The sequence below is a fragment of the Grampus griseus genome (assembly GCF_964374135.1).
Source record: "Grampus griseus genome assembly, chromosome: 10".
In the NCBI taxonomy this organism is placed as follows: domain Eukaryota; kingdom Metazoa; phylum Chordata; class Mammalia; order Artiodactyla; family Delphinidae; genus Grampus; species Grampus griseus.
The window spans coordinates 97,109,685-97,119,433 of NC_139004.1; the positions used below are offsets into that span (position 1 = coordinate 97,109,685).

At 44.0% G+C, this 9,749-nt stretch overlaps 1 protein-coding gene across 1 annotated transcript in view; it reads left to right on the forward strand.

Annotated features, from left to right (window-relative positions):
• The window catches only part of TTLL3 (tubulin tyrosine ligase like 3), a 28,560-nt gene extending 18,985 nt beyond the window's left edge, over nucleotides 1-9,575 (forward strand). The window contains 3 exon segments of the mRNA XM_082664163.1: nucleotides 7,921-8,250; nucleotides 8,252-8,357; nucleotides 9,025-9,575. Of these exon segments, the coding sequence (XP_082520289.1) occupies nucleotides 7,921-8,250; nucleotides 8,252-8,357; nucleotides 9,025-9,269 (681 nt within the window). The 3' untranslated portion in view covers nucleotides 9,270-9,575.
• Nucleotides 9,576-9,749: the final 174 nt, after the last annotated feature.

Genomic DNA, 9,749 nt, shown 5'->3' on the forward strand with positions numbered 1-9,749 from the left:
GGTTTTCGTTTTTTGAATATTGAGCTGCAGGAGTTGCTTATATATTTTGGAGATTAATCCTTTGTCCGTTGATTTGTTCGCAAATATTTTCTCCCGTTCTGAGGGTTGTCTTTTCGTCTTGTTTGTAGTTTCCTTTGCTGTGCAAAAGCTTTCAAGTTTCATTAGGTCCCATTTGTTTAATTGTGCTTTTATTTCCATTACTCTAGGAGGTGGATCAAAAAAGATCTTGCTGTGATTTATGTCAAAGAGTGTTCTTCCTATGTTTTCCTCTAAGAGTTTTATAGTGTCCAGTCTTACACTTAGGTCTCTAATCCATTTTGAGTTTATTTTTGTGTATGGTGTCAGGGAGTGTTCTAATTTCATTCTTTCACATGTAGCTGTCCAGTTTTCTCAGCACCACTTATTGAAGAGAACTGTCTTTTCTCCATTGTATATCCTTGCCTCCTTTGTCATAGATTAGTTGACCATAGGTGCGTGGGTTTATCTCTGGGCTTTCTATCCTGTTCCATTGATCTGTATTTCTGTTTTTGTGCCAGTACCATATTGTCTTGATTACTGTAGCTATGTAGTACAGTCTGAAGTCAGGGAGTCTGATTCCTCCAGCTCTGTATTTTTCCCTCAAGACTGCTTTGGCTATTTGGGGTCTTTTGTGTCTCCATACAAATTTTAAGAGTTTTTGTTCTAGTTCTGTAAAAAATGCCATTGGTAATTTGATAGAGATTGCATTGAATCTGTAGATTGCTTTGGGTAGTATAGTCATTTTCACAATATTGATTCTTCCAATCCAAGAACATGGTATATCTCTCCATCTGTTTGTATCGTTTTGAATTTCTTTCATCACTGTCTTATAGTTTTCTGCATACAGGTCTTTTGTCTCCCTAGGTAGGTTTATTCCTAGGTATTTTATTCTTTTTGTTGCAGTGGTAAATGGGAGTGTTTCCTTAACTTCTCTTTCAGATTTTTCATCATTAGTGTATAGGAATGCAAGAGATTTCTGTGCATTAATTTTGTATCCTGCAACCTTACCAAATTCTTTGATTAGCTCTAGTAGTTTTCTGGCGGCATCTTTAGGATTCTCTATGTATAGTATCATGTTATCTGCAAACAGTGACAGTTTTACTTCTTCTTTTCAAATTTGTATTCCTTTTATTTCTTTTTCTTCTCTGATTGCTGTGTCTAGGACTTCCAAAAGTATGTTGAATAATAGTGGTGAGAGTGGACATCCTTGTCTTGTTCCTGATCTTAGAGGAAATGTTTTCAGTTTTTCACCAATGAGAATGATGTGTGCTGTGGGTTTGTCATATATGACCTTTATTATGTTGATGAAGGTTCCCTCTTTGCCCACTTTCTGGAGAGTTTTTACTATAAATGAGTGTTGAATTTTGTCAAAAGCTTTTTCTGCATCTATTGAGAGGACCATATGGTTTTTCTTCTTCAATTTGTTAATATGGTGTATCACATTGATTGATCTGCGTATATTGAAGAATCCTTGCATCCCTGGGATAAATCACACTTGATCATGGTGTATGATCCGCTTAATGTGTTGTTGGATTCTGTTTGCTAGTATTTTGTTGAGGATTTTTGCATCTATATTCATCAGTGATATTGGTCTGTAATTTTCTTTTTTTGTAATATTTTTCTCTAGTTTTGGTATCAGGGTGATGGTGGCCTCATAGAATGAGTTTGGGAGTGCTCCTTCCTCTGCAATTTTTTGGAAGAGTTTGAGCAGGATGGGTGTTAGCTCTTCTCTAAATGTTTGATACAATTCACCTGTGAAGCCATCTGTTCCTGGACTTCTGTTTGTTGGAAGATTTTTTATTTATTTTTTTTTTGCGATACGCGGGCCTCTCACTGTTGTGGCCTCTCCCATTGCGGAGCACAGGCTCCAGATGCGCAGGCTCAGCGGCCATGGCTCATGGGCCCAGCCGCTCCGTGGCACGTGGGATCCCCCCGGTCCGGGGCACGAACCCGTGTCCCCTGCATCGGCAGGCAGAATCTCAACCACTGCGCCACCAGGGAAGCCCTTGGAAGATTTTTAATCACAGTTTCAATGTACTTACTGTGATTGGTCTGTTCTTATTTTCTGTTTCTTCCTGGTTCAGTGTCGGAAGGTTATACCCTTCTAAGAATTTGTCTATTTCTTCCAGGTTGTCCATTTTATTGGCATAGAGTTGCTTGTAGTAGTCTCTTAGGATGCTTTGTATTTCTGTGGTGTCTTTTATAATGTCTCCTTTTTCATTTCTAATTTTATTGATTTGAGTCCTCTCCCTCTTTTTCTTGAAGAGTCTGGCTAATGGTTTATCAATTTTATCTTCTCAAAGAACCAGCTTTTAGTTTTATTGATCTTTGCTATTGTTTTCTTTGTTTCTGCTCTGATCTTTATGATTTCTTTCCTTCTACTAACTTTGGGTTTTGTTTGTTCTTCTTTCTCTAGTTCCTTTAAGTGTGAGGTTAGATTGTTTGAGATTTTTCTTGTTTCTTGAGGTAGGCTTGTATTGCTATAAACTTCCCTCTTAGCTTCCCTGGTGGCGCAGTGGTTGAGAGTCCGCCTGCCGATGCAGGGGACATGGGTTCGTGCCCCGGTCCGGGAAGATCCCACATGCCGCGGAGCGGCTGGGCCCGTGAGCCATGGCCGCTGAGCCTGCGCGTCCGGAGCCTGTGCTCCACAACGGGAGAGGCCACAACAGTGAGAGAGGCCCGCGTACCGCAAAAAAAAAAAAAAAAAAAAAAAAAAACTTCCCTCTTAGAACTGCATTTGCTGCATCCCATAGGTTTTGGATCGTCGTGTTTTCATTGTCATTTGTCTCTAGGTATTGTTTGATTTCCTCTTTGATTTCTTCAGTGAACTCTTGGTTATTTAGTAACATTGTTTAGCCTCCATGTGTTTGTATTTTTTATGGTTTTTTTCCCTGTAATTGATTTCTAATCTCATAGCGTTGTGGTCAGAAAAGATGGTTGATATGATTTCAATTTTCTTAAATTCACCGAGGCTTGATTTGTGACCTAAGATGTGGTCTATCCTGGAGGATGTTTTGTGTGCACTTGAGAAGAAAGTGTAATCTGCTGTTTTCGGATGGAATGTCCTATAAATATCAATTAAATCTGTCTGGTCTATTGTGTCATTTAAAGCTTGTGTTTCCTTATTAATTTTCTGTTTGGATGATCTGTCCATTGGTGTAAGTGAGGTGTTAAATTCCCCCACTATTATTGTGTTACTGTCGATTTCCTCTTTTATAGCTGTTAGCATTTGCCTTATGTATGGAGGTGTTCCTGTGTTGGGTGCATATATATTTAGAATTTTTATATCTTCTTCGTCGATTGATCCCTTGAATATGTAGTGTTCTTCCTTGTCTCTTGTAACATTCTTTATTTTAAACTCTATTTTATCTGATAGGAGTATTGTTATTCCAGCTTTCTTTTGATTTCCATTTGCATGGAATATCTTTTTCCATCCCCTCATTTTCAGTCTGTATATATCCCTAGGTCTGAAGTGGGTCTCTTGTAGACAGCATGTATATGGGTCTTGATTTTGTATCCATTCAGCGAGCCTGTGTCTTTTGGTTGGAGCATTTAATCCATTCTCGTTTAAGGTAATTATAGATATGTATGTTCCTGTGAACATTTTCTTAATTGTAATGGGTTTGTTTTTGTAGGTCCTTTTCTTCTCTTGTGTTTCCCACTTAGAGAAGTGCCTTTAGCATTTGTTGTAGAGCTGGTTCGGTGGTGCGGAATTCTCTTAGCTTTTGCTTGTCTGTAAAGCTTTTGATTTCTCCATCGAATGTGAATGAGATCCTTGCCAGGTAGAGTAATCTTGGTTGTAGGTTCTTGCCTTTCATCACTTTAAATATATCATGCCACTCCCTTCTGGCTTGTAGAGTTTCTGCTGAGAAATCAGCTTTTAACCTTATGGGAGTTCCCTTGTATGTTGTCATTTTCCCCTTGTTGCTTTCAGTGACTTTTCTTTGTCTTTGATTTTTGTCAGTTTGATTACTATGTGTCTCAGTGTGTTTCTCCTTGGGTTTATCCTGCCTGGGTCTCTGTGCTTCCTGGACTTGGGTGGCTATTTCCTTTCCCATGTTAGGGAAATTTTCAACTATAATCTCTTCAAATAGTTTCTCGGGTCCTTTCTCTCTCTCTCTTCTCCTTCTGGGACCCCTATCATGCGAATGTTGTTGCATTTAATGTTGTCCCAGAGGTCTCTTAGGCTGTCTTCATTTCTTTTCATTCTTTTTTCTTTATTCTGTTCGGCAGCAGTGAATTCCACCATTCTGTCTTCCAGGTCACTTATCCGTTCTTCTGCCTCAGTTATTCTGCTATTGATTCCTTCTAGTGGATTTTTCATTTCAGTTATTGTACTGTTCATCTCTGTTTTTTTGTTCTTTAATTCTTCTAGGTCTTTGTTAAACATTTCTTGCATCTTCTCCATCTTTGCCTACATTCTTTTTCTGAGGTCCTGGATCATCTTCACTATCATTATTCTGCAGTCTTTTTCTAGAAGGCTGCCTATCTCCACTTCATTTAGTTGTTTTTCTGGGGTTTTATCTTGTTCCTTCATCTAGTACATAGCCCTCTGCCTTTTCATCTTGTCTGTCTTTCTGTGAAGGTGGTTTTTGTTCCACAGGCTGCAGGATTGTAATTCTTCTTGCTTCTGCTGTCTGCCCTCTGGTGGATGAGGCTATCTAAGAGGCTTGTGCAAGTTTCCTGATGGGAGGGAAGAGCTGTGGGTAGAGCTGTTTGTTGCTCTGGTGGGCAGAGCTCAGTAAAACTTTAATCTACTTGTCTGCTGATGGGTGGGTTGGGTTCCCTCCCTGTTTGTTGTTTGGCCTGACGCCACCCAGCACTGGATCCTACCTGGCTCTTTGGTGGGGCTAATGGCAGACTCTGGGAGGGCTCACGCCAAGGAGTACTTCCCAGAACTTTTGCTGCCAGTGTCCTTGTCCTCACGGTGAGCCACACCCTCCCGCCCGCCTCTGCAGGAAACCCTTCAACACTAGCAGGTAGCTCTGGTTCAGTCTCCTGTGGGGTCACTGCTCCTTCCCCTGGGTTCCGATGTGCATATTACTTTGTGTGTGCCATCCATATTGGAGTGTCTGTTTCCCCCAGTCCTGTCGAAGTCCTGCAATCAAATCCCGCTAGTCTTCAAAGCCTGATTCTCTAGGAATTCCTCCTCCCGTTGCTGGACCCCCAGGTTGGGAAGCCCGACATGGGGCTCAGAACCTTCACTCCAGTCAGTGGACTTTTGTGGTATAAGTGTTCTTCAGTCTGTGAGCCACCCATCCAGCAGTTATGGGATTTGGTTTTATTGTGATTGTGCCCCTCCTGCCATCTCATTATGGCTTCTCCTTTGTCTTTGGATGTGGAGTATCTTTTTTGGTGAGTTCCAGTGTCTTCCTGTCAATGATTGTTCAGCAGTTAGTTATGATTCCGGTGCTCTCGCAAGAGGGAGTGAGCGCACGTCCTTCTACTCCGCCATCTTGAACCAATCTGGTAGGTTGTCTTTTGATTTTGTTGATGATTTCCTTCACTGTGCAAAAGCTTTTTAGTTTGTTTATTTTTGCTTTTGTTGCCTTTGCTTTTGGTGTCAAATCCAAAAAACTTTGCGAAGACTGATGTGAAGGAACTTCCTGCCTGTTTTCTTCTAGGAGTTTTATGGTTTAAGGTCTTATGTTCAAGTCTTTAATCCATTTGAGTTGATTTTTCTGTATGGTGTAAGATAGTGGTCCAGTTTTATTCTTTGCATGTGGCTGTCCAGTTTTTCTGACACTATTTATTAAAGAGACTGTATATTCTTGTCTCCTTTGTCATGAATGAATTGACCACATAAGTGTGGTTTTATTTCTGGGCTTTTAATTCTGTTCCATTGATCTACATGTCTGTTTTTATGCCAGTATCATACTATTTTGATCACTATAGCTTTGTAATATGGTTTGAAGTCAGGAAGTGTGATGCCTCCAGCTTTGTTCTTTCTCAAGATTTCTTTGACTATTTGGGGTCTTATGTGGTTCCATACATATTTGGGGATTGATTTTTCTCTTTTTGTGAAAAATATCATTGGAATTTTGATAGGGATTGCATTGAACCTATAGATTCCTTTGGTGGTATACACATTTTAATAATATTAATTCTTCCAATTCATGAGTGCAGAATATCTTTCCATTTATTTGTGTCATCTTCAGTTTCTTTCTTCATTGTCTTACAGTTTTCAGTGTACAGGTCTTTCACCTCCTTGGTTAAATTTATTCCTAGGTATTTTATTCTCTTTGATGTTCTTTAATCTCTTATAATCTAGAACAGCCCCACTGCTTTTTCTTCCCATATTTGGATCTTTTGAAGGCACCAGGCTGGTTGTTTTACAGAACTGTCCCACATTCTGGATTTATCTGATTGTTTCCTCATGGTGGTATTTAACTTGTTCATCTGTTATCTGAATGTCCTATAAAGTAGAAGTTAGGTCACACGGCTTGATGAAGTTCAGATTACACATTTTTGGCAAGTGTACTTGAGAGGTGATGCTGGGTACCTCATACAGCATCACACATTGTCGGAGTATCTCATGATTAGTGATGCTAAGTCTGACCGTGGCTTTAAGGTCTTGGCTACCAGATCTGTCCATTGAAAGTTGCATCCTCCCCTTGGCAATGATCAGTTTCTTTGTAGGGTGATTCTTTGGCAGTGTGCAGATGACACATTTTCCTGTCATCCTTTTCACCTACTTGTTTTGATATCTAATTTTGATTCTTACCTATTGTATTAGAGTTGCAAAATGGTAAATTGCCAATTCTGTCATTCCTTCTACGTTTATTAGCTGAGATTTTTCCATAAGGTTGAGCTTTGCCTCATCGACTGGGCTTTCCTTGAGCTCTGATATCTGTATTTCTTTTTTATTGAAGTATAGTTATTTACAATGTTGTGTTAACTTCTGCTCTACAGCAAAGTGATTCAGTTATACATATACATACATTCTTTTTCATATTCTTTTCCTTTATGGTTTATTCCAGGTTATTGAATGTAGTTCCCTGTGCTATACAGTAGGACCTTGATATCTGTATTTTTAAGAAGCTCCAAGTGACTGTTTAGATAGATTCTAATCGGGATCTTTTGATGACGCAGAAAACACCTCATACTAGCTCCAGATTAAAAGGAGGGTTCCTAGGAACTTCCCTGGCAGTCCAGCGGTTAAGACTCCATGCTTCCTTGGCAAGGAGCATGGGTTTGCTCCCTGGTCAGGGAACTAAGATCCCGCATGCCATGTGGTGTGGCCAAAAAATAATAATAATAAAAAATAAAAGGAGATTCCTGGCAAGACACAGGGGGCTCTCCTGTGTCCAGCTGCATGAAGTACAGCTTGGCTTAATGGGAATTGAAAGTGGTACAGGAGCTCCTTTCTTGGGCTGTTTTCTCTGCCTCCATCTGCATATTTGCTACTTCATGCCCTCCACAGAATGCCTTCTTTGAGGCTCTGCTTCCCCATGTCTTGGGTTCAGACAAGGATTTAGGCAGGCTCCAGGCCTCTTATCTGTCTGGGTGTCGTAACTCACATGCTCTCAGCAGAGAATCTCGCTCATCTCAGGAAGCTGTCCATCGGCAGCGGCCTGTGGAGGAGAACACACATTCCAGCGGCGGCTGGGCAGTTTAGGAGAGCAAGGGGTTGGAGGGGTGCAGGTGGGGGCATGGCTAAGACTTCCCCGTTCCTCTGGGTCACTCATCTCAGGGGCTCTGTGACCTTCTAGGTACTGATTCAGGCCTCCAGGCCCAGACCCCTTAAGAGACAGAGATGGGCTTTGCATTTCTCAGCCCAGAAATGTCTCCTGACCAGGTGCCCCAGAAGTTAATTCTGTCTACCTGTGCTCCGAGTCCTTCCAGGCCTAGGATTCCAGCAGCACTGTCTGAGCAGGCCTCGTCTCCTCTTCTTCCCCACAGCCTGCCGTGGAGGTGCCCCAGTATGTGGGTATCCGGCTCCTAGTAGAGGGCTCCACCATCAAGAAGCCCCTGGCGATGTGTCACCGGCAAATAGAAGCCCGCCCAGCCCTCCCTCACCTGCTGACCCAGCGAGGCTCTGGGGAAGGCAAGGACTCGGGAACCCTTACCCACAGGTCAGCTTCTAGGAAAGTTGCTGGGGCCAGGAGCCTGGGGCACACTGAGAAGCCAGACTCCGCTGCCACCACCTCGGCCCCTGGAAAGGGGAAGAAAGGCAAGGCGAAAAGTGCCACAGCCCTGGTCCGCCCCAGTCTCCGGAAGTGGGACCCCCCGCAGCACGATGATGGGCTGCATTTTCACCATGACCTTTGCTAGTGGGGACAGGCATCCCCACCCCTTGAACAGATTGCCATTGAGTCTGAAGAACCCCCGGGCCCTGGGTAAGACCATTCCCCAAAACACCCCAGGGTCTCAAGGCAATTTCTTCCTGCTCTCCAAGCCCCTCCTAACCACCTGGATCTGTCCCCACCCAAGAGCCACCGGTAGTAAGTAAAAGCCACCATTTACAAAGTATTTTTAAAAAACACACAGCCAAATGAGTATTGTCCCCTCCAAAGCAGTCACTCAGCCAGGCAGTTGTGCTCATTTCAAAGATGCCAGGTCTCAGTCCCAGGTTGAGCTCTCTCCAGACCCCAAGCTTTTCCTGCTGCAGTATTCTGTCTTTGCCTCCATGCAAAGTCACCTTGTGGAAAGGAACTAATATTTGTACAGCACTTAACAGTTTACACCGTGTTGATACCTGACCAGCTCTTTTAGTCCTCACAACCTAGTGAGGTAGGTGCTATTATCCCCATTTTCCAGCTGAGGTATCAGGAAGTTTAAGGAAGTTGCCCGAGGTTGCACAGCTCAGAAGGGGCAGAGCTGGGATGCAGACCCCAGGTCTGTTGGACTCCAAACCCTGTGTTCTTCCCACAGCCTCTGGAGAAGGAACCGGGTGGGCCCCATCTGCCCTCACACACCCTAGCCGTCAGCTCCCCCTGCCTCCCCGCCCTCCATGCACACCTGGAGGGGCAGCTGGTCAGCCTGGGGCTCCCCAGGCCCTCGCAGCCCATCACCACTTCCCCACCCTCCACAGCACAGCCCAGCTGCCTTCTCCCCGTGTGCTCCGACCCCAGGGGCGGGGCCTCAGACTACAGCACAGCAGGCTGGTGGGCTCTGAGGCCCTGTCGACCACAGGCAAGGCCTTGATGACTCTACCTACTGCCAAGGTTTTGATTTCCCTCCCACCTAACCCTGAGCTCAAGCTGGCACCCAACGCCCTGAAACCAAGAAAGGTGGGCCTCAAACGGTGACCCATACCCTGGTGGGCAATGCTGAGAACTGGGGTTAGGGCTGGAAGGGCAGAGGTAGAGGGTAGCTCCCAGGCTGGCCTGAGCCCCAAGGGAAGGGCTTGTATCCCTCAGAACCCCCTTCCTGAACAGATTCCTGATCTTCTCTCCTCCTTTCACACCGAGGCTCTTGCTCCCCAGTGCTTTCATGGTCCCCCACTTGGAAGTAACTTGTGGTCTCAACGCTTTGAAGTTGGAAATCTTCCTAGCACCCGTAGGAAGATCAAGGCCAAAGGCAACTTCAAGGCCAGACTCTGCGACAAACCCAAGGCTGAGACATGCCTCATGGCGACACTGAGCCTTCCGGGACCCCTGCCCCTTATCAGTGCACACCAGGGTCTGGGGGGCATGAGGGACGTGTGGCTACAGAAGTCCTTGCTTCGATCGTCACTGCCCTTATCCTGGACGCAGCACCAAGTAAAAAAGCAAATGAAGTATTTGAGG